This window comes from Monodon monoceros, unplaced genomic scaffold, assembly GCF_005190385.1.
Source record: "Monodon monoceros isolate NGI ecotype Baffin Bay Population unplaced genomic scaffold, NGI_Narwhal_1 Super_Scaffold_13, whole genome shotgun sequence".
Lineage (NCBI taxonomy): Eukaryota > Metazoa > Chordata > Mammalia > Artiodactyla > Monodontidae > Monodon > Monodon monoceros.
The window spans coordinates 3,451,770-3,476,026 of record NW_021703769.1 but is presented as its reverse complement, the minus strand read 5'-3'; the positions used below and the strand labels follow the sequence as shown (position 1 = coordinate 3,476,026).

The 24,257-nt window shown below is 52.4% G+C and overlaps 1 protein-coding gene across 1 annotated transcript in view; it reads left to right on the top strand.

Annotated features, from left to right (window-relative positions):
- The window catches only part of PHACTR3 (phosphatase and actin regulator 3), a 218,530-nt gene extending 194,273 nt beyond the window's left edge, over positions 1-24,257 (top strand). The window contains exons 9-13 of the mRNA XM_029220901.1: positions 14,415-14,470; positions 18,556-18,617; positions 19,646-19,786; positions 21,592-21,668; positions 23,683-24,257. Coding sequence (XP_029076734.1) covers positions 14,415-14,470; positions 18,556-18,617; positions 19,646-19,786; positions 21,592-21,668; positions 23,683-23,698 — 352 coding nt within the window. The 3' untranslated portion in view covers positions 23,699-24,257. The remainder of the gene's footprint in view (positions 1-14,414; positions 14,471-18,555; positions 18,618-19,645; positions 19,787-21,591; positions 21,669-23,682) is intronic.

The window sequence follows — 24,257 nt, the reverse complement described above, 5'->3', positions numbered from 1 at the left end:
AGGTTGCAGGTTACGAGCAGCACGAGCTGAAGGTCAAAGTCACTGAAGGACCAGTAAGGAGTTTTCCGGGGTTGTGTGGTTCCTTTGATCATGGGTGCGTTTCCTACCACCGTGTGTTCCCTCTGACCTCACATCAGGGTGACAGGGAGAGCAGGTGGCCAGCCGTTTTCCCCTGGGGACAGAAGGGCTTTCTGTGTGTCAGGTTGAATAAGCCCCGTCCATCTGTGGAAACAGAGTGGCATTAAATGCAATCCAAGGGCAATGGGGGGACTTGAAACCCACTTATCTTCATTCTGGAAGCCTGCAGGACTTGAGCCATGGGACGTTGCTGAGTAACTTGGGGATTTCAGTTGGCACGTCAGGGGCAAGGTGCTTCTGTTTGGATGAAACAGGACAGGGGGCGACTGAGTCCTTCCCCACATTGCTGGGCCAGGGCTCCCAACTCTGGGAGGGGGAATCTCACAGCCGAACTGGGGCTGCAGCCTGGGGGCCCAGCAGGATGGACTCAGGAGAGGCCTCCGGGTGAAGGCAGCTGCTCGTTAATGAGCCGTCCACGAGGAGAGCACAAGATGTTCTCCCAGCTCGACTGCACGGCGGGAAACCTCAGAGGGTTGAACTTGGCGTCCTGGTACATGAAAGGCCGTTCGTCAGCTCGGTCTCTGAAACGGCTGGTGGGACAACTTCCAAAGGGATTTGCAGGCAATAGAGGAAAGAAGGTAGATGCGTAATGAGGAGACTAGCAATTCATTAAGCCCAAGAGAATTCTTGAGCAGAAAATTAATAGCTGTGCCTCTCCAGCAGGAGGAAGTACAACTGTGGTGGGAAGGATGAGGTTTAGGCCTAACGTGCCCCCCACTGTACAGTGAACTCCGAATCTGCAAAGCAGGTGGTAAGGCTGCAGGTCCTCAGGCCCCTGGGGAGGGATGCCCCCCACACCCCCCCTTCACCATCCCTGGAAGGTTGGTGGACAACAAAGTTGATCCCAAAGCTTCCTGAGCACTTTCAGGGGGAGAGAAGAGACACTGTCCTGGGATGGGGGTGACTCTGGAGTGGGGAGGTCAGACTGTCCTCCTAGCTCATTTCACAGAACGGGAGTCACAAGCCCAAAGGCGCCCTCTGTGAGTGACGGGCCAGGGGCAGTGCTGTGGCAGGTTGGGAAATGTGTGTCCTTGCTGCAGGGGGCACCTGCCCCTCAGCAACTGTGGGTGTCAGCCTGGGAATGCCAGATCAGTGTGGGCAGAATTTTCCAAGAGAAACTGGAAATATTTACTCCGATGTAAAATTTCCTTTATTTAAATGTTGGGGGCCGACTCACATTTTTTAAAAAAGAAAGTATAGACACCATAAAATACATTTGTGGGCTGTATTTGGCCTGAGGGGGTCACCCGTTTGCCACCCGTGATATGATGTCACTTGTTTTATGAGAAGCTCGGTCTTGTTTGCACTGAGAATGGGGGATTTTGACTATTGAATTAATGTAGGGAAAACAGTGGGTCAGAGTCTGAATTGAAGGTCAGCAGGAGAAGCATTAAGACCAGAGACTGTGACCACCAACGTCCTGTGCAGCTCCGGCAGATCTTTTCTTTCCAACTGGCAGGGGAGGGGGCTGCTCTGGGAGAGCTTGTGTACACATCGCCCCCATGGCTCTAATCGTGATGGGAGGAAGCATCTCTGTGTGGTGGTGAAAGCCTGGACTCCGGGCAGGACGTCTTGGTTCCTGTCCCCGCTCTGCTGTCTCCAGCTGTGTGACTACAGGCAGGAGGCCTCCCTGGCACCTGCCTCACTGTTCTCTTGTGTAAATAATTAAAACAGAGCCCATCTCCTAGGGCTGCGGAAAGGATGCAAAGAGACAGGACACATAAAAAGCCTAGACTTCTGTGTGGCAGGGAGGAAGCACCAGGGAATGAAACAAAGAAATACGGGGATAGGGAATTTTAATAGTGTGAGACACAATTTCCATACCATACAATGCACCCTTTCAAAGTGCACAGTCTAGGGCTTCTAGTATATCCGTGGAGTTGCGTGTCCATCACCACAGTCAACTTTAGGACATTTTCATCACCCACCAAAGGAGCCCTCACCCCTTAGCCATACCTCCAATCCCTAGAACAGTACCTGGGCCATGTGGGCACTTAATACTTTTTCAGTTATTGTCGCAAGGGTTGAGGGAGGTATGTATGAAGACCCGTTACCACAATTAGTGTCACATCCTGTTCGTCATCCGTGTCTTTGCCAGCTTTATCCTCTCCCTCAGGATCTTCATCACTGTTGCTGTCTTTATCCCCATCACCACCTTCCTCACCTTGTTCATCTTCGTCATCACCGTCATTTCCATCGATGTCTTATCCATCTTTTTCTTCTGCATCTACATCAGGTATCATCTTCTTCTTTTTCGTCTTTATTTTCTTCATCTTCTTTACCATCATCTTAGCAACATCTTCATCCACACCTTTATCGTCAGCCTCAACATGTTCATTGTCTGTCTTTGTTACGTAGGAAGCACTTAGGAAACAGTGGCTCTCGACCTCCTTGAGGTCCAGGGACCCCACTTCCAGGAGAATGAAGCCCACGTCTGAAGCCGGGTCGGGAGCTTCAGGCTGACTCCTGCCTGGAGAGAAAGGGAGCCTTGAAAGTGGTGGAAGGTCAAGGGTGGGCGGGGCCAGGACCTCTCAGTTCCTGCAGGTCCAGCTCAGGACCGACCCAGGGCAGTGGCTGGTTGGGATGCTGATCTCGAGGTAGCAGCCACCCCTTGGCTGGGATGTGCAGGGCCCGGGTCTCTACAGCCCTCTGAAGAGGATTTTGAGATCCCAGGAGCAAAGACTCTTTGTGTTTAGCAATTTCCCTGCTTTTCTTCCTGTTTTGGTGAAGCAGATTTTCTTGACTCACTTCCCCAGCCCTCCAGGGAATCTCGGGCATGTTCCTGGGGCTTTCAGTCTTCCTCTGTTTAGAAACCTCAGGGGACACGGAGGTCAGGTCTGTTCTATCCAGATAAACCCTCCCAGGCCCTTAGCCTGGTACCGTCTCCCTGCTCCGCTGCTGTGGGAGGGGCCTGCCGTGACTAGTACCTAGCCTCCAAGGTGAAGAGGAAGCCTGGGATTAACGAGGCACTTTCAAGGATTTGTTGCAAAGTATAAAAGGAAGTCGCGGGGCAGGCCTGGGGGCAGGCCCTGTGGGATGTTGTGGGGAGGGCAAGACGAGACCCCTGCCCTGGAGGGAGGGGTGCGATGGTCCTGGGAGGCCGAGGCCGGCACCGTCCAGGCCGAGCGGTGGCCGTAAGGTCGCGCGTGTTCTGCTTTTAGATGGAAGTAGCTAAGCAATAGAGAAATGACACTCCCAAGTCAGGAAACGTTTGACAAAATCTACACCTCGGAGGACACACATATGAATCTCGGTCTTTGTTAGAACGCGTGACGTTCAGGGAAGAAGAGCCAGCATCTGGGGCTGGGTGGCCCTTGCAGGAGGGGCGCAGCCCCCCTTGGTCCTATCAGCTCATGGCCCCTGAGTCCTCCCGTGGGGTCAGCTGCTCTTGTTTTCCTTGGTTGCTTGGGAGTCTGTTGAGGAAAGTACAGCATGTTTTATAAGAAAATGCAGAACCACCTCAGCCCCCCTTCAGGATCAGTAACACGACTCCCATACCCAGGGGGGCAGGTGGACTGGCGGTTTAGAGCTCACTGGCTGGGGGGCGTGGGCCAAGGGGGCCCCGGCTACTCACTCTCCACCTGTCCGAGCCTGTGAAATGGGCGTGTGACACCTGCCTGCTTTACCCAGAGTCAGGGCTTATCCTGCGTGAGCTGTAGTCATAGGAATAATAGTGCAATGGTAGCTTGCTAACATTTATTAAATGTGTGTCACGTGCCAGGGACTGGGCCTTGCCTGCATTCACCGAAGCCTAAGAAGTAAATGCTATTATTAGCTGTCTTTCACAGCTAAGGAAATGGTGGTTCAGAGAGGTTAGGTAAGATGTTCCGAGTCACACAGCTAGTATGTCATGGAGCTGAGATTTGACCCAGTCAGGCTGGTTCTGGACACTGGGCCTGGAGGCACCCTGCTTCGTGGAATGGTTGTTCCACAGTCACTGTGAGGGTCCAGGCTTCCTTCTATCAGTATCTTCCTGCTCAGTTATCCTCACACTGGCACTTACCCTCTATGGTCCAAGACGGCTGCAGGAGCACCAGACATCACATTCAAGTCCCAGAGGTGCATAGATCCCAGCTGAGTCAGCTCTTCAAAAAGACTCTTTCTAGAGGCTTTTTGGCACACCTTTCCCTCCAGCTCCTTGGTAGAACCTCTTCACGTGGCCATGCTTAGCTGGAAAAGAAGCTTCCCTGAATAGAATCAGCTTTCTGGTGCTGTGTAAGAAGGGAGGATGGAGGTTAGGAAGCTAGAGGTCTCTGCTACAGTGGGTGTTCAGATTAATTTTGTTGAGATGGACTGAAGGACGGAAGGAAGGAGCAAACAGATGGACAAGTGAATGGAAAACCTTGTGTCTGTGAGGTAACAGCGATTTCTAAAGCAGTCTGGTCCAAGGAGTCTGTGTGGAAGCCCCTATAGGCTCTGGGCAATTTGTAAATGCCTCGTGTTCCCGACCGTCTAGAGATGGGCCCAGGGATTTCGGCAAGTGGCGGGAAGCTGAGGGGGCGGGGGACTCCGAGGGGTCCCTGGGGTGACGTGGACAGATACCGCTGTCCCTTCCTCAGTGATACCCCCCCCATGACATTGTAGTTCAAGGGCAGACACTTCCTGGGCAACCTCTATGTGCCCCCCTCAGCACAGGGCCCTGGGGATAGAGGAGAGAACAAAAGGGATGCAGGGGCTGCCTTCAGGACACAGGGCGGGGAGGGAGGTCAAGGGAGAGAGGGTGAGATGCCTGTGGGACACAGGAAGTAACGTGCGCAGTGCACAGGGCGCTGTCGGGGTCCTGCATCCCGCCCTGCCAGGCAGGTCCTAACCTCCCCTCTCCGGGCTGGTGAGGCCGATGCTTCTTAGTGGTGCTGCTGAAGCTCTGTGTCCTGTGGAAGCTGCCTGGTGTGTCGGGTGGTTCTCTTTCCTTTTTTAAAATCGAGTGGAGTTGCTCTTCTCTTGGCCTTGGTATTTTCTCACCCAGTATTTGCTTGTTTACTGCAGCCTTGCTGAGCCCCTGCCCTGGGCCTCAGGCACCGTACTAACCTGCCTTCGGCTCCCAGACTTGCTGGGGACGGGAGCTAGGAACCAGGAGATGCGGCCCAGCGGATGAATAAGCCTCTTGGTGAAGGAGGAGCTGGGAGCCCTCCAAGACCCGGGAGAGCTTCCCCAGGAAGGGGAGGAGGGAGGGGAGGGGCAGGGCCTGGTACCGACAGGTGCCCCATAAACATTTGTGGACCAGGGACCAAAGTGGTCCTAATGCCACGGGCAGGCAGTGGGGAGCATTATGTATTACTTTAATTTTCCAAATCTGAATAAGGGACCGATATCCGTGGTAAAACGTAAATAGCACATCTCACTCCCACCCCATCTCTGCCCAGAGGCTGCCGCTGTCCGTGGGCTGTTTGGAAACACTCAGAGGCGGGTTTTACACGAGCAGTAATAACCGTGATGGTAACTAGCCTCCTCCGTACTGAGTGGACAACCCTCCCTGCACGGGGCTGAGCCATCCTCGGGAGGAGATCCCAGGCCTGGGAGGGAGGGGGCAGAGCCCCCGACTCCACGCTCAACACGGGTGATTAATCCCAAAGCCGGTTAGAAGAAGAAATGATAAGCGTGACTTGCCATGCTCGAAGCACTTTATTTTAACGTAAGTCATTCAGAGGTGCATTTATTTGGACGGCATCAAAGACTTCTCACTGCAGAAGGATCGACAATTAGTGTTCTTTCTCGTGTGAGACAAACATTGGATGCATCTTCTACTGTTTCTACCGCCGACTTCTCTGCAGAGGAGTGAGAATTAAAGGCGCCTGGAAGCAGAGTCCTCCCAGAGATGGAAAACCCCATCGTTCACTCGTTCATCTCCCGTACTTGCCCGCGACGGCCGTGTTTCAACATCCTGCCTTTACAGACTTCAGAGCAGCCAAGTCGGTTCTCATAGAAATAACATTTTCTTTTTCCATCCATATTGAATCATTTAATCAATGTGCATAAAGCCTGATTAAATCACCTAATTACAGAAACGAGCTCACCTGTTTCGCATAGGTTAGGGAACAAGGAGACCAGTTCCTGACAGGTGCACCAGCTCTCTGTGGGAACAGACTACGCGGGGCCAGGGCTGCCTGCCACGTGTGCTCAGTGGGGTCTGCCTTTCCAGAAGGACTGGGAGTGTCAGTTAAACCGGGTTCAGATAAGTGGAGGTAACTCGAGAGAGCTTCTCCCATAGCACTGTCATCCTCGTTTATGGAGAATGGAGGCTGTGTCTGTGAGACCCAGAGGCCCAGCTCCAGTGGGAGGTGTATATTAAGCGCTTTATGGCAGGACATTGCTGACGGCATCTGTGGGGCAGGCCGTCGAGAAGGGCTGGAACTCCCGGGCGTGGACCGAGGCTGCTGTCTACAGGCAGAATTTCCTCTTTACCAGGGAGCCCCAGCCCTGCTCCTAATGCCCTTCCACTGATTGGGCCAGGCCCACCAGACCATCTAGGACAGGCTCCCTTAGTTCAAGTCAACTGATTATGGATGTTAAATCACATCTACAGAACACCTCCACCATGGCACCTAGGTGAGTGATGGACTGCAGAACTGGGAACGGGGCCTTACCAGGTGGACTCCACCAACTGACGGCCCCAGGGCCAAAGGCAGCAAGAAGTTCGTGAGCAGATGGGGGAACCCAGAGCTGATTTGTGGAGAAGTTAGAATTCACACCAAGGCTGGGTTCGGAGCCCAGTTTTATTTTCATGCTCCAGAGTCCAGCCAGGTGGGCTTCCAGGGAGGACCCATCAAGAAGCACCTGTGCTTTCCCACACCTGCCTGGAGCTCTGTTGCTAGTGGACCACAGTGTCTCCAGCCAGGCTCTAAACGGACGCCAGAGCTCTGCCCTGAATTCTGCTATCAGGCACCGTGTCCTTATGAACTCCCCAGAAAACGTCTGCTTAGACCTGCACTGTTGGTCAAAGGATAAATACCTGCATTTGTAATCTTGGTAGATACCAAAATGTCGTCATCAGAGCTCACCTGACGAGCACACTCTGAGGCCCGGGGTCGGAGGTGAAGGATGGGCCCCCCCTGTCCAGCCGGAGGTCTTCCTGGAGGAGGTGAGATGTCTGCCTGAGAGCACAGGGTTTAGGTCAGCTGTTCTGTGGCCCCTGGCAAACCTGGGGAGGTTCTGTGGGCTGTCACTGTGACGGGCCAGGCCAGGGGGCCGGGCGTCCCACAGGCGAGGGCACTTCCTGAGCAAGGAAGACTCACGCCCACCCCACTTGACCTTCAGTGTCCCTCGGATGCTCGGAGGGTCCAAAGCTGTTAGAATGACCTGAGCCTGCAACCTGGGTGTGCAGTGGACACACCCAGGGAGATCTGCAGTTTCGTCACAGTTTCCCTGAACACAGGTGTCTTGGAAATTGACACACCTGGTTTCATTCAGAACTTTACCGAGAATTGCTCATTTCGGGAAATGGCTCCTCCGTGGCGCCATCACTGTGGGTGTGTGACCAGTACAGAGCCCAGTCTCTCTGCGTTCATAGCTGCCGCTGTTGTTATGGTGGTGGTTTTGCGTAGGTGCTTTCACCACATCACATGACGTGCTCACACTGAGCGCTTATGTATTGAGTATATGGTATTTGATTAAAACTTGCCTTCCCTTCTTCCTCCTGTGTGTTACAGCCGGACATCACACTGACTTTAAAAAATTACGCATGTCGGTGGGTTGGGGTAAAGGGGGCGTGACAGAATACTTGTTATAAAAGGGGTGTAGGGTCTAATGGGGTTGGGGATCCTGAGTTAGGAGAAGGATGCCTGTGCCGAGGGAGACGTGAGCAGCTCGGTGTGGGAGTCACTGGGCGCAGGGTCTGGGGAGGGTCCCCGTAGACTCGCTGGCCTCATGGGGCTTGGGCTTGGTCCTGAGTGCGGTGGGACCCCGGGTTTGAGGTCATGGTGAGAGTGGGGGTCATGTTTCAGAAAGGCCAGCCCGCAGCTATGGGAGGCATGGAGTGAGGGGCATGGACATCTGAGGTGTCGGTGCTGGAACCCTGTAGACTCGGAGATGCCTGGGGGCTGGGAGCAGAGGGTGGCTTGGGGTCTGGCGTGAGCGCGTGGACCACAGCAGGCGCCAATCTCTGAAGCAGGGACACTGGCCCGTAAGCAAGTACTAGGAGGTGGGGTCAGATGCTAGGCCGGCTGGAGTGCCTGGGTCACAAGATGCCGTGATGGGGACCTGCGGCCAGCGCCTCGCCAGGCAAGCCCCTAACAGGCTGATAATTCGCCCTCGCAGGGTCACTGCAAGAACAGAGGGGACTAAGGTTTGGGGGACACTGCTGTTCCCCAGCGTGGACAGCTCTGCCCCTCAGAGCCTGCAGCCCAGCTCTGGTCTCTGTGTGGCCTCGTCTCCGTGTCACCTCCTGGAGAGGCTCCCCTCCCTGGCCCTCTCTCCCTGGCCTGCCTACGTGTCCCTGTGGTCCCCCCACCCTGACAGCGCCCGTGGGAACAGAGGAGCCTGCGCCTCTGGGGAACCCCGTCCCAGGCGGGGACTCCGGTGTTCCGTGGTGACTCGAGGCTGGCGGTGGAGGAGGATCGGTGTCCCCAGGAAGGAGCTCCCACAATAGCCGGCATCCCTGTGGGCGGGGAGCTGTCTGTTCTGTAGCTGTGGCTTCTCCCCAGGAAGGCATTCTGCCTTGTTTGGCGGGATTGTGTCTCGGTTCTTGCCCGACGCTGAGGTGACTTTAGGCGTTTCCTTGAGCCCCGCGGGGAGGCAGTGGCGATTCGGGGCGCGTGCAGTGCCGGGGGGCAGTCCTGGCCGGCGGGGGCATGACCCGCAGCCCCTGGAGCCGTGCCTGGTGCGAGGTCCCGCGAGGGTGTGTGAGGGACGATTCTGACACGGCCACTGACTACGGGCGGGCCTGCTGCGTGTCAGGCACCTGGCTTGGGGCTTCTGGGCCATTTCACTTACCCCATAGCCACCCCGACAGGTGTACTGTCATCAGCCCCTTGTGGGAGAGGAGGCGGGAGCCCAGAGGGCGTCACCGGCCCGTGCACAGAGGCTGCGTGGCGGCCCTGCGCCTGAGCTGGCGGATGGGAGACAGGTGTGCCTGGAAAGAGGTCTGACTGTGCGTTCATCCTCCCCAAGGAAGAAAGCCAGCAGCTGGACACTTCCGTGGGGCGCTCAGCCGGGGCCACTTGTCCACGGCGGGCCGCAGAGCTGAGGTTTGGACCTGCTGTCCTTGCTGTCCTTGGAGCCATGTCAGGTGCTCCCGGGAACACGGACCACTCGCCCCCAGTGTGTCTCGGAGGCAGAAGGGGGTCCTGAGGACGAGGAAGGGGCTTCCCAGGGCCCAGCCCCCTCAGGACCCTGGTCCCACAGGTGACCCAGATGGAGAGCCTGCAGGGGAGCGAGGCCACTGGGAGGGGAGCCGCGGGGGCGATGAGAGTCAGCTGCTGTGCTCCAGCTGTGCTGCCAGGGGTGGGGAGGGCCAGGGAGGTGTGGATCTGGAGTAGCCAGCTCTCCCAAATATCAAGGGAAGCTGCAAAACTGATTTTTTAGAGCGAAAACTCCCGGTCGATTAATACTCGCTTCATATTCACATTTTTTAAAATGCTGGGTGAGCCGAGAGTGTGGCTGCTTGCTGAATTTGGACCGTGGTGCTCTGATGGGTCAGGCGGCCAGGCTGTCCCCCACCCCGGGGGTCAGGGAGGTTGCCGGCAGGGTGGAGATGGCAGCTCTGTTGGCTGAAGCTGGAGAAGACCTGGGCCCACCACACCCGGGGAGCAGTGTAGAAGCTGGTCATCGTAATAATACCCGCACCTGCTCGTGTGCCGGCCTCCTCCGTGTCTTAGTATTCTCGACCCCCTCGGCACCCCTGGGTTCCCTGGGGCAGGTGAGGGCCAGGGGATTGGAGGCTCAGGTAGGGGGGCACTAGCCCCGGTCACCCCACCGGCAGAGGGGCAGAGCTGGGACTTGAATTGAGACTCTGCCTGTGTCCTGCCCCTGGTGCTGGTCTGGGGGATGGAAGTTTGCAGCCTGAGGGATGTGGACGGTATAACCACATCACTTATTCTCCTGAAACCCACTCCGGGCACCCTGGTCACCCGGCTGTCAGTGGTCTCGTGGCTCCCCTCCCTCCACCCGTTCTCCCCCATTCCTCCCTGTTCGTGCGTCACCTGCGCACTGACCGGCTGTCCTCAGGTTGTTTCCCATATTCACAGCACAGGGTCAGGTGCAGAGTTCGGCCTTCACCGCAGACCTGTTCAGAGGAGATGCCGGAGGGCTGGGGAGCCCCTATGGGGGCCCTCACACCCACACTGCACGCAGACCTGCAGCTGCCATGCCCCCCACCCTGTCCTGTCCCGTCCCAGGTGGCCTGTACGTTTACCTCCTACTCAAGTCCCCAGGGCCTGTCCAGTGCACTCCTGGTCCCCCAGCATGCCCGCCTCTCCTGTGTGAACAGGCGTGGGGAGGGGAATGGCGGGGGGTAGGGCAGGTTCCCTCTCTCCTGGTTTCTTTTCTTGGTGTCGCTCCCACGCCCACGCAGCGCTGTAATTGGCTGCCACGTTCCTGCTTTCTCAGCGGGGAGAGTCAGAAATAGACTGTGGCTTCCCCAGTTCCAGGCGGCACCTGCTCATCACCCACAGCGGCAGCTTCTGAATAAGGAGGGAGCGGCCCGTGGGTGGAGCCGGGGAATCCCTCAGGGTGCTGAACTCTCCTACCTCACCGCTCCTGAGGCCCCGCCCCTCCCGAGGCCCCGCCCCTTCACCCCCAAAGCCCTGCCACCTTGGGGCTGTCTCCGCACGTCCTGGAGATCCCCTTGCTGCTGAGGTGCCAAAGCAAGGGTGCTCTGGCAGCATCCCTCCTGGGCCACACCAAGCACACGCCTCGGAGAGGGAGAGGAGCCGGCATCCCTTCATTTGCTCCTTGTTCAGGCCACTTGTGTTTGCCTGTGCCAGACCCTGGGGCCTACGTGGGGAGTAAGACCTGGTCATGTTTGTTCCTCTGAGCCCCAGTGGCCCCATCTGTAAAGTGGGCATAACCATGTCTGCCCTTGGTATTAGGGCTGTCGCCACTCCTGCTTTGGGACGTCCCAGCCGTGTGGAGAGGGGTGCTGAGTCTCACGCAGCAAATGGGCAGAATATTGTGTTTAATATGTACTTAGTCCAACGTGTATTAATTTGGAACTTGCAGTGTTTTCAGTCTAGAGCCAATACCTCCCCTTGTCTTGAACAGTTCGTGGGCCCTCAGCCACTCGCAGGCCTGTGGCACCTGTGCTTCCCGTCTGATGGGGCTCCCCCTGAACAGCTCCATGTCTCCCGGGGGCAGGTTCTTCTCTGTCCTCCTCTGGAAAGCAGTCCAGAAGTACTTCCGAAGGTACATCCGATCCTGGCCCGCCCGTGCCCCATCCTGCCCCGCCTGCTTCACACCCTTCAGTGCCTTCTGGGCTCTGGGAATAAACCCAGACCTCACCACGGACTGCAGGTTGGGTGGGTCCTGCCCCATGGACACACACCCCCACTCAGTCCAAATGGCCCTGCAGGAGTCCTTCTGATCTCAGGATCTTTGCACGTGCTGTGCTCTTCCCTCCCCTCCTGGCTTAGCGATCCCCACTAATCCTTCTGATCTCAGATCTCAAGGCAAGCATCACCTTCTCAGGCAGTGCCTCTGTCCAGGTGGGCCCACCTACTCTAGGCTTTCATAGTACTGTCGGTTCTTCTTCCTAGCGCTCGTCACCACGCAGAAATGCCTGGTTGTTTGTGTGATAACGGGCTGAATGTCTGTGCCCTCCCGAGCCTGTGCTCCTGAGGGCAGGGCTGGGGCTAACTTCTCACCACCACATCCCAGGGCCAGGCGTGTCCTATAGGCTCAGTAAACATCTGACACGGAAGGTCAGGTTAACTCAAGGTCAAAGTTCTCAGTCTCATGAAGTGGGGTGTCGGGTACAGGTAGGGGCGAGTCTAGATGGGGGCTCTCGACCTGCAGCACCACCCTTCCCCCTGTGATTGGGGTCCCACAGGGAGGGGATCGGGCTGGCGGTGCTACCCAGGGCCCTGGGCCCTCTCGTCCAGCCGTGGGCTCCTGGACTCCCTCTGGGTAGGGGGGCAAGTTGGTGAGAACCCAGTAGGCTGCACTTTGCTCACAGCTGTGTACCTGCAGGGCTGCGTCCACCCAGTAGACTACCCCTTCTGGACCATTCGTAGGTGCCCTGTGGGCCCGCTTTGGCCTCACCCTGGCAGCATCCAGGAGGTGCATAGCAGCCAGCCGGAGACCTGCCTTCCCGCCTCGGGCCAGTGGCGGAGGTTTTGGTGCTGAGATGTCCACACTTTCTGAGAACTCAGTCCATGATCAGCTGACAACCCACAGGCTGGGTTTTCTCCAGACAGTTCTTGAGAAACCATTGTCCTGAGCAAGCATGGTAACAGGTGCATTTGTGCATTTTCTCATTCGATTCTCTCACCTCTGTGAAGGTCTGCTATTAGTCCTCATTTTGGAAGAGAACAGGGCTCCAGGAAGAAAAAGCCTCTGTGGGGGCAAAGTGAGTGGAGGTTTGGGGGTGCTTTTCGGGTGTGAGGAGATGTGTGCCCGCACCCTCAGCCGTCCCTGTGGGCACCCTGGCTGGGCAGCTGGCAGCCACTAAGCACCAGGCTCTGCACGCCTTGTGGATTCTCCACAACTCTGCCAGAAGTTTCCTCTTCCAGGAAGCCTGCCTTGATCACTCCTCCCGGCCCTCCGCAAGCCCAGCACGTGAGCAGTTAGGAGACACCGTCTAGAAATGTGATCTTCCCAAGGCTGGCTCCTTCTCTTCCTGCGGTCTCTGTGGAAATGGATCTTCCCTGAGTTCCCCCTACCCCATCACTCATCCATCACATCCTCCCCGCCCCCCATTTTGTCTTCTCCATGGCACTGACCACTCCCTGGGATGGTCTTGTTTGTTTGTTTACTGTTGTCTGCCCCGCCTTTAGACTGTGAGCTTTCCAAGGGCAGGGACCACTGTGTCCTGGGGCTTGGAGCAGTGCCTGGCACAGAGCCAGTGTTGCCAGTCACTTAGTGAGTGAGTGAATGAATGGCGTTTGGGGGATTTTGACCAGGCTGAGGGAGCCCCACTCAAAGAGCTTGGTTTTGTGCCCGGTGCTTGGGAGGGATTGGGAGGCCCTGGCCCTGGCCCCTGGGTGCCAGCCAGGAGTTGTGGGGGGCAGGTTCAAGTCTCAGCAGACATCCAGACAAGATGTTAGGCAACCACCCAGCAGCCAGCAGGCACACAAGCCCCCAGAAGAAGCCATCAGCAGACTGAGCCCCCGGCCGCCCTGGGCTGTGTGCTGCGACAGGGGCTATAAACGGGAGGCCAGTGCTTATGGAGGCGACATCCCCTTTGGGGTAGAGTACTGTGGACCCACGTTGTGGGCGTTCAGATGCTCAGCCTGTTGTCTCTGTGCAGTGGCTACAGGATCCGGAAGTGGGAAGCTTTCTGGCTCTGCCCCAAGGACAGCATTATTGGAGTTACAAAAATGATTGGAGCTTGGCATTAATTTTGGCTAATTATGCCTCCCTCTCCTGACAAGCCTTTTATTTATGTATGTATTTTTTTCGTTTTGGCTGTGTCCTCCAACTCCCTTAATGAGAGGCCATTTGAAAGGAAATGATCATTTGTCTTCCTATCTCTCAAACCGGGCGGGTAGGGCTGGTGGCGGGAGGGGAGCTGTGGGCGTGGCCGGCTCCGCGCGCTCAGCCCAGGAGATTCCCATCCTGGATTGGATGCGCTTCCTCTCTACGCGCCTCGGCTCCTTGCCCGTAGAGGCAGGAGCTCCCTCCATCACCACCCTGGTGGCGGGTGGCGGGTGGCGGGTGGCGAGGCTGGACCGCGGTAGGAGCAGGACCAGTGCGAGTGCCAGTGTCCGGGTCGCCGGGAGCTGGGGACACAGAAGCTGGAGACGCGGCTGCCCGCCCCTCCCTCCGCCAGCGGGCAGGGGATCATCTCCCAGGTGGATCTCCGCGCAGCTCGGACGCGCCGCCTGGGGAGCCGTCCAGCCCGCCGGGCTGGCAGTAGATCTGGACATGAAGAGCTGCTCGTCCGGAGGGGGAGCGCGGACTGCCCCAGCCGCCCGGTGACAGAGGACCGCCTCCCTCCCGCGCGGGGGTCTAACTCGATTTGCCCGCAAGAGGCAGCCGCCGGAGAAGGTCCCCCTCCCCTCCTCCCGCTTTTGGGGAGGCGATCTTCAGCGGGTGCGCCACCCGCCTGGGACCCTCGCAGACCCTGGGTGCAATCCGCCGGCAGCCACCATGGTGCAAAATGTAATTCTAGTGTTTTTCCGCAGACGGCTGAGCCAAAGACCCGCCGTGGAAGAACTGGAGAGAAGAAACATCTTGAAACGTGAGTAGCGGGTGATGCCCTGAGGCCCCCCTCACGTGTGCCGAGGCTGCTGCGGGAACCCGGTTCTGTGGCCTGAGCCCTCCTGGGTTCCCATTAGGTCTGAGAGGATGAGGGACTCTGAAAGCAAGCCCCCGGGAAAGTTGAAACACCCAGGCACATCCTGTTTAAAATTAAAAAGGAAAAAAGCTCTCCTAGCACTGTTAAAGATGTCCCTACTCCAGGGTTATCTCATTGGTCGGCCCTGCAGATGGAAGGGAGACGAATCCATATCCTTTTGCAGGCTGGGTCTCAAGCAGGTGTCTGTCCCTGGCAGTTTGGGACATCACAGGCAGGTGTGGACAATGTATAAATCCTGCCAGGGAAGGACTCGCCCCTTGGTGGTTACAGCTGGGGGCATAAAGCAGCTCAAAGGAACGGAGAAGCCTTGGGAAACGTTGCCTGTGGCTTAGAACCCCGCGATTCCAGGACCCTCCTTCAGGGCTTCACACCCCTTGGGTTTCCCCAGTTAGGTGTGCGGTTGTAACATGTGCTGGACACCAGTGTCCAGGGATAGCCTCCACGATGTAGCGAACGCTGTTCCATCTCATTAAAGCCATTGATGATTTGGGTGGTAAAACCCTTTCAAAGGTGTTTCTCACATACTTCTTATGTATCTGGTCAACAGACTTTAGTTTGCGAGACATTTTCTACAAAAAGTATCTTCTAAGGGCCTAGATTTTTAAAATATTTTCATTGTCTCCCCTCTTTATGGATGAACACTGCAGACATTCTCTGAGTTGGTTTTTCATCCCATGAACATCTTTTTACAAAGTTAAGATGGTCCTGAGGCTGACCTGTCACAAAGTAGACAGCAGAACCTCTGGTCCAGGTCCCGCGTCCTATCTGATTCCTTCCCCCTTTCTTTGCCTCAGCCCCTTTATTAACTGCCTGGAAGACTCCCTCCTTTATAGACTGTTGGAAATATTTAAACCCTAAGATTAAGAATTCTTTGTTTTAGGGACTTCCCTGGTGGTCCACTGGTTAGGACTCTGCGCTTCCACTGCAGGGGGCTCGGGTTTGATCCCTGGTTGGGGAGCTAAGATCCTGTAAGCTGCGTGGCACAGCCAAAAAAAAAAAGAATTCTGTGTTTTATTTTTTAAACTTAAGATATGGAAACTACTATATTACGTGAACTAGGCCACCTCTGAGGATTTCAAGAAAAGCTTTTCGTTGCTAACATGCTTAATCAAGTGGGCAGCTAGAAATGTAAAGCTCTTTGTTACCAAATATTTGAATTTTAAAAAATTAAATCATTTACTTATAAAGTTCATAAGTCACAGGTGCCCCTGAAGTAGTAATCCAAGAGTTAGAATGGGGCAAGTTCAAGGCCCGGGCGGTGCCGTCCTCAGACTGGTCTGTTGCCCAGAGTCGGCAGAGGCTTTTCTCCCAGAAACCGTTTTCTCCCGTCAGTGGTGACCTCCTCTCTGGTCTTGCGGACGGCCAGGCCCTCCCACCAGCAAGTGCTTCCAATTGTGTCAGTCTTTGCACATAGACGCGGAAGCCTGAATATCAGAGCTGGTGCTTGGTGAGCAGAGATGGCAGGTGGACCCCGGGAGCTGACGGCGCTCACCTTCAGGGCACAGCAGGGGCAGGAAAACAGGCTTAACCCCTGTGGCCCTGGTGGTCCCTCCCTCGCCATCTAGCAGGCAGGTCCATCCCTAGCCGGAAGCTTCTCGAATGCCCTGGGCAACGGTCCTTGAGAATTTCACTGCTGGTTTGAGGTGGCTGTTTGGCTTGGTTCCGTGGAGGTGAGAATCGACTGACTGTAGCTGGTCCAGTCTAGAACGTCATCCTCGCAGGCCCTTGACACCGGCTCGCGCTTACTGCATTTTCGGCTTTTAATCAATGCGCAGAGTATCATCACGTTGTATTTGCTCCCCTTCAAGTGGGGAGCTCATGACTAACTGCGATCGTGTCAGAGGAACGCTCAGAACTGGGCCTGTGCATCTGTGGATACAACAGCGTAAGACACGGTGGCCCCTGTATATGCTATGATATTAAAACTGATCATCCCGCGTTGGGCCCACTCTGCTAGATCGTACGCAGTGCTTGCTTGTGTTCCCCCGTTGAATTGTTACAACACAGCTGTGAGGTTCGCACGGCTGTCCCCCTTTCCCTAGCGAGGAAGCTTAGACCCCAGGAGGTACTACGACTTTTTAACTTGAGTCTTGGCAAAGGGATGGAGCTGAAGTTCACGCCCAGGTGGCCTGGCTCGTCGTCCCCGCTCTAACCACTGCCTTAGGAGCAGCGGTGCATCTCTGACTGTTTACAGGGGACATGTGTGACTGTCCATGCTACCGGCACTATTCCCAGTAAATCTGGGTGTGGAAACTCCGATCATGGCTCCCTTGTTTTGTATAAGGCACCGGGCTTTCTGGGTCTGAGAATAAGAGATCCACAAACCCATCGCTGAGGGGAGCTCAGAGAATCTGTGGCTTAGGCTCTGAGGAAGGACGTCTTGGAGTTGGTGCCCCACCGAGCGCCTGGCCCTGAGAGGGACCCCGCCGGGCACCCAAAGCTCAGCTCTCTGAAGCCCCCGCTGTGCTCATATGAACTCGTAATGAAGCTGATGTGTTGTTCACGAGTTAAAAAACAGAAAGATCTGATCTTGCTTCAGTGTTTTCACATGGAGGCTGTACTTCGGATTTTTTCATGGCCTATTTTTAAGAAATCTGAAGAATTCGTTTCATATCATCATTTAAATCCCTCATGGTTGGCCTTCTATGTGGTACTTTCACAGTTTTTTCTAACTGTATTATCAGCTTCCTGATTAGCGCTTATAACTGTGGTTTCTTCTGGTTTTTCACATGGATTAAGAAGCAGGAACGTAACAGGGTTTGGTTTCCTTTTCTAAAACACCCAGATGCGAGATGAATCCTTTTTAAAGAAAACTACTGAAAAGTACAATGGCTAGTATGTTAAACGCCCATATACCAAATCCCCCAAATGCACAAATGTTTGAAATGTTTTAGATAAAGGCAGGTAATGTGAGCTTATGTTAACTGCAAGTCGCAGGATTTTCCTTTCTCAGACCTGGCGGTGTTTCTAGGAGAGCTGACAGATGAGATCCCTTTTCTAGGAGAGGAATTCTGGGCCCCCTCCAGGGACCTGAGGCTTTATTTAGCAACAGAGAGAGCCAGAAATAGGACGTCCATTATCTGGTATCCCAGGGCAGAGCGTACGTTCTACACTACATCTCAGCATTCTGTTCCATTTTTAGCTCCCAAGTGTAGGTGTGAGCACGGCTTGCATGTTAATAGTCACACTCCCCAGGCAAAGCCAATTTTGGTGAAAGACTAAGGGTCCTTTAAACGTCAGGTCATGCATCTTGCTTCTGCAGTGGAAAGTCAGCTGGGTTCCTGGATATGTTTGGATTTGAAATACATCCTGAAAATATGAATTCCAAGCAGGCACATGCTGCCCAGAATCTGAAGAGAATGTTCCTTACCTTATGCTGGTTGGCTGAAAGTATGTATACCTATGACATGGAAAAGGGGGAAAAAAAAGCAGTGACAGTTCTATTAATATGCAATCATTCATATATATATATATATATATATATATATATATATATGTGTGTGTGTATGTATGAGTATATATGTAACTTATCCTAGTAAAACTATTTTTGTCTGCCATCTATGTTCCTAAATGTAAATATACAGAGAGAGATATGATATTTGATTAGGAGAGAGAGCCTCTTCCTGTTTCTCCCGCAAATAAATGCCCAGCGTCAATCTGTGTGGTTATTTCTGACACAGAGTAGGGTCCAGGAGAACCAGGCTGTGACGATGGCAAAGCTTCCCTTCTGCAAGTGTTTCTGTGGACAGTGAGACCATAATCTCCTGAGCAGCAATTGGCAAAGCAGAGATAAAACAAACTGTGATGTGGAGAAAAGTGTCACCTACCAGGTGTCCTTTGTGTTACATCTTTAGCTTCCAGAAGTATGCAGATCTTGAGGACACTTCCCTGCTAAAAAGAAGAAAGTCTCAACCTGCTTCTTTTCTTTTCTTTTCCTTTTTTTTTTTTTTTGTTTTAATCTTTCACAGAAAGGAATGATCAGACAGAGCAGGAAGAAAGAAGAGAAATCAAGCAGAGATTGACAAGAAAGGTACTGTCATTTAAGCACCTGTGTCCTGAATATTAAGGGGGAAAAGGTGGATAGAGGAAAGCTGCTTCTGTAGCAGCGGGGATGGGCGATACAAGGCCTTGCTCTGTGATAACGAGTGATGGTTTCTGGGGGTAACAGTGAATTCACTTACCAGATGCTCGAAAAGCAGTGCCTTTTGCCACGTCCCGCGGTGTGACCGACACGCCTGTGGACGATGTCCTTACCTAGCACCAGAGAGCGTGGCGTGGCTGTGCAGCCCAGATGACACTTCCATTTGTTTCCAGGAAGTCAGACGTTGACTGGGCATGCTCTTCATTTATTCGAGCTCCTTACACAGTGCTTAAGGAAAGCGTGCCTGGATATCAGTGTGTCGGTTACCTTTCACTTGTCTAGAAGCTCCTGACTGCAGAAAACTTTATTAGCCTCCAGGGTTTGTATCTGGGGCTCAGATAGTTAAGTCAAAACGTACTATGGCCAACACAGGTAGCAAGTCTGTCAACTTTGATCTCCTTTTAAAGCCCTGACTATCTCTAAATTCAAGTGATCTGGGGTTATCCTTTCTCTACTATGTTCTGTAATAATAATAATGATGATGATGAAATCTTGTCTTGCTTGAAGTTAATAGAATACCCTTCCTGAGCTTGAGTTGTGAGCACTGGTAGTACTTAGCACTTCAACCTGTCAGAAGCTTTGGGTAAAATCCTGCCTAGTGACAGTTGGAAAGGAGCAGCTGTTGTGAAATGTTTCCTGAGTTAGTTCATCAGCCTCTCCTTGAGCCGTGCTGTGAACAGGGCGCCGCCAGCCTCCTGGGGCGTGAGTGCTCCTGACGGGATATGTTAAGGGGAGGAGGCTGTAATTTAAGAGTGTATAATTTAAGCCCTTCCCATGAGAGATTTTTTTTGCATGAGGATTATATTTCACAATTTCAGACTTTTATATTTATTTGTACAAGGGTACTGTTGGTTCAGAGTACTTTAGGAAAGCTAGTTTGGCATGTGAGACCTAACTATGGTTATCTTTTATTGTAGCTGAATCAGAGACCCACGGTTGATGAACTGAGAGACAGAAAAATTCTGATACGATTCAGTGACTACGTGGAGGTGGCGAAAGCACAGGACTACGACAGGCGGGCAGACAAGCCCTGGACAAGACTGTCGGCAGCAGATAAGGTGCAGAACAGACCTGTCTGCGCTGGCCGGGGGTGCATGTATGAAAGAAGGGCAAATCGTGTCATGCCAGGGAGTTTATTCTTAGACAGCGGGCGCCCTCAGCTGTTGCAGTTAAGGCTGAGCCTGACCAGATGTTGCTTTCACAAATACAACCCAGATTTCGGGTCTTGTTTTCAACCAGGGGATGGTTTTGCCCTTAGGGACATTTGGCAACGTCTGGGGACATTTTTGGTTGTCACCAGTGGGGCGGTGCTACTGGCGTCTGTTGAGTGGAGCCCAGGGATGCTGCCTACCACCCGGAAGTGCACAGGACGGCCCGCACAGAGACTGATCCAGCCCCAGATGTCCAGAATGTGAAGTTGATAAGCTCTGATCTGGGGCACAAGTCAGAATAGGCAAGGCTGGCAAAAAAGAGCTGGATGGCAATGTTTGAAACAGTGAGCCGCAGTGGGGATGAGGAAGGGAGGAGAGGCGAGAGGCCCTCAGGAGACCCTCCCCCATGTAGAGGGAGGCAGCTCTGGGCTCTGTCCTGGGCCGGTCCAGTTTGAGGTGTCTCTGGGGACCTCCTGGTCAGAGAGGCGGGGAGAGCAAGGAGGTGGTGGGGCAGAGGCTGAGGGGTGAAGCAGAGGAAATTAACACCCACCGAGCCCTCACGCTGCCCTGTACTGAGCCCAGCCTGCCAGCTATTGTTTCATTTAATCCTCCAAAAGATCCCAAAGAGAGAGATGTAATTATCCCCGTAGAGGTGCCATTGAACAGGTGACCAGGAGACGCTGGGACAGGTAAGGCTTGTCTGGGGTCAGGTGCTATCGACTGGCAGAATTTAAACCCAGGAGCGTCTGTCTACACAGTCTCTCCTACCTTCCTGCCTCTAGTGATTTTCAGAACTCTTAAAGCCTTTCGGAAGAGGAACATAATACATTCAGTCAGTGAGTGTGCTGACTTCGCTAATTGTTCCTCGTTCTTCATATGCTGCGTGTGAGTCCGTGAGGTTCTAAATGAATGCACGTAAGCACGGCAGGCACTTGGAGAAATGCAGACAGGCTGTAGGTGGACTGACCCTCTCTGTTGCCTGTGGCGGATGTGCTCAGAGGAGCATCTCCCCGCCGTGAAGGGAGAATTCAGGCATCTTTGGCAGCAGAGCTGGGAGTAGTACGTCCCTACATGCTCGACGCAAAGCCTTTCCTTGCCCCGGAGGCTGTGTCTGATGTTTTTGTCTGGCCTGGTCCTGGAGGGTCTGAGAGAAGCACACAATGAAAGTGGGTTTGGGAAGCTGGAGGAGGGCCAGATGAGAGGCCCTGAAAAGACTGAGATGCACATCTCACCCACATGTAACGGCAAGGTTATTTCTCCAATGACACAAAACAAAAATGTATTCTGAAGTTAGAATAACTTGTTTCTAGATTATCTAATTGCTGAATTCCAAGTAAGTTCACCAAAAGCTGAACTTCACTCATTATTTCGAGGTTCCGACGTTATAAGTGCCCTAGGCATGTGCTTGATCCATCTATGCTGTGCCATGGGGGGGGGGGTGGGGCGGGGGGAGGGTGGATATCGTCCTACTCCAGCACAGCAAATAAATTCACTAAACACTTCCAGAATACCAGCTATGCACTAGCTTGGTAGGACTATCAAAATGAGTATGTAAACGTCTAAATGCTGAGCAAAAGGTTGTTTTCAATCTATCACAAAATAACAAAAGCCAGCAAGTATTAGGAATGGCTGTCAGTCCATAACCATGATACTAACTTCCTGCGTTAACGTTTCAATGTCCAGAAAAATAATGTGCAGGTTTTAACTTCCAGGCAGCGATTCGTAAGGAACTGAATGAGTACAAAAGCAATGAAATGGAGGTACATGCATCAAGCAAGCACCTGACAAGGTCAGATTTCTGTTTGCATGAATTTCATGATACTTACATAACATGGTATTTATTTTAAAAGAAAAAAAAAATGTCAGAAAGCACTGTGTGTTCAGGTAAAAAGATTCAGTATTTCTGCAGAGAACTGTCTTGAACAGACAGAATGCAACTCAGTTGAAAGTGCTGTTCACTCCCGTGGTTTCTTACAGGGCTTGGTGAAAGGTGGTATGGAGGACAGTATTACACAGGTCGCCGTTTTGTTTAAGTGGTTAATGTATATTTAAGGAAATTAGTCTCAAAGCACTGAATGTACTTTGCCTATATGTTTAATTCCCCTTCTCTAATATTCAGAACTCCCTAGTTGATAGAACTCCCTGATTTATTTACGCAAACGTGTATATATTTGTTTCCTCGGCAAATGTTTGAGTATCACTCTGTGCCATTCTTGGTGCTGAGAACGCAACTATAAATAAGGTAAAGGAGGGTCCGGTCTTCATGGAGCGTGTATTCCAGTGGGGATATATTGACTGATTCTTCCATAATCAAGACTTTTCACACAAGGGGAATATACTGTCTGTCCACGTGACCATAAACAAAAGTGGCACAGGGTGTCTTACTGATGCTGAAGTGCTCGTTGGCTGCATATCCTTCCAGCATTTCCCCTTCTTGTCCATGGCCGTGACAAGTCATGATGAAGTTCTCACATCCCTTTAATCCTAAAGAGGCTGCCTGTGATGGCCACGTGCCTTCAACTGTGCCAGCTGCTCTGTCGTTTCTCCCTTGGTCTAGAGATGCTCAGGCCCCAAATACAAAGAGAAAGGAAACCCTGAATGGAGATACTGCCTTAAACTAAAACAATGGATTCCTTTCCTTTTCTGTTCCTCACAAAGTGGCCACTGCAACTGTTATTTAAAAGATTACTCTGTGAGCCACTGTGGCTGTAGAAGAGAAACCAGGCACACAGAATTCCCTCCTACACGATAGTTTTACTTTGTATATATCAAGGGAGGAAGAGGAGGTTGGAAGAGCAGGAAAAAAATGAAACAAGTAAATAGTTTGTTTAAAAATATTTGTTTCCCCCCCCCCCATGACTGGCATACTTTTGGGCAGGAATAAATCACCTTACTTTTGAGTGTTCAAAACACTAAAAAATGTTTAGGAAATAAACATTCTCTGTAAAACATTCAGAGTTATTTTTAATGTTCAATTCTGTGTTAAAAAAAGATATAATTACTACATATTCTATGTATGGTAACTTCAAAATATTTAATACATTTTTTCATTATACATTATTAAAAGAGATGTTTACTAAAGATATGTATTTTTTTCTCATAAGTCCTTGATAGCTTTCTTACAGGACAGAATTTTAAGAGTGAGCCCAAAACTTAGACAACAGGAAATACGATTTTTTTTTTTTTTTTTTTGGCCGTGCTGTGTGGCATGTGGGATCTTAGTTCCCTGACCTGGGATCAGACCCACAACCCCTGCATTGGAAGCATGGAGTCTTAACCACTGGACCACTAGGGAAGTCCCTGAAATATGATTTTTATACCAACACATTTTAGAATTCAATGTCAACTTTTAAAAGTGAGAACAATATTTTTAGTCACATGAGATTTTCTTAAGTGCGTTAAACATTGCCACAAACACATTATCAGCTCTACAGGAACAAAACTATAACTCTACTACTATAATATCCAATAATTTGTTGTATTAATCAATTCATTACTTCTACTGATCTAGCAAAGCTCTGCTCTTTCTGTGTACTTCAAGGGCTTACCTAGCATTTTTCAAACTAAGTTTTAGGTAGGCTTAAGAATTCGGCATCTGATTCCTCTTGGGTTATGGCTGGGGCCCGAGCGGTGGGCGCCGTCTGAGGCTTTACACTACTTTAATCCAGGCAGGTTCATCCTCACGTTTTACCCGTTGGACCTGCGCAAAGCTTTTATAGCAACAGAATTATTTGTGGAAGGTTTTGGCAATTTTAACTTAGAAATGTGTAACCTTAAGTTATTTGTCTTTGTGTAATTTCTAGATTCCACAGGCCATAGAGATTTTCTTCTGAGAAGAATTGTGTTTAATTTTTTGATACCAACACTGAACATTCATCAGGGAACTTTCCTGAAGTTCAGCTCACGACTCCCTGCTGTGTTTGTGCGAGGAGCAGGACCCCCACAGGTGAAATCTTGGCCACGCTCACCTGTAAGAGGACCAGCAGAGGACACTCTTCACTCTCTGGTGTCTGAGGAGTGTGAACTGCTGGGGTCAGTAAAGACCCCAAGTAACTCGACCAGAAGAAAACTGTTGTTTGCCTTTCCGCCTTGTTTTGCAGTTCTGCGGTGTGACCAGGGACGGCCGCGTGCGTGTGCAGGGTCGCCACGCCGAGGCTCCGACCGAGGGACGTGTACGCAGTGTCTTCAGTACCGTGTGGAAAAGACATTTTTATTCTGATCACAGTTAATTTGAGAACTCTTTAAGTTCGTGTCATACAAAATGACTTACTGTGTTATTCTTTTTTTATATAATGTCTAACAAAAAATGCAGCTGCAACATTTTCATTCCTGTTAATTTTGTTCTTTAATTAAATGACTACTCATTGCAGGAAATTAA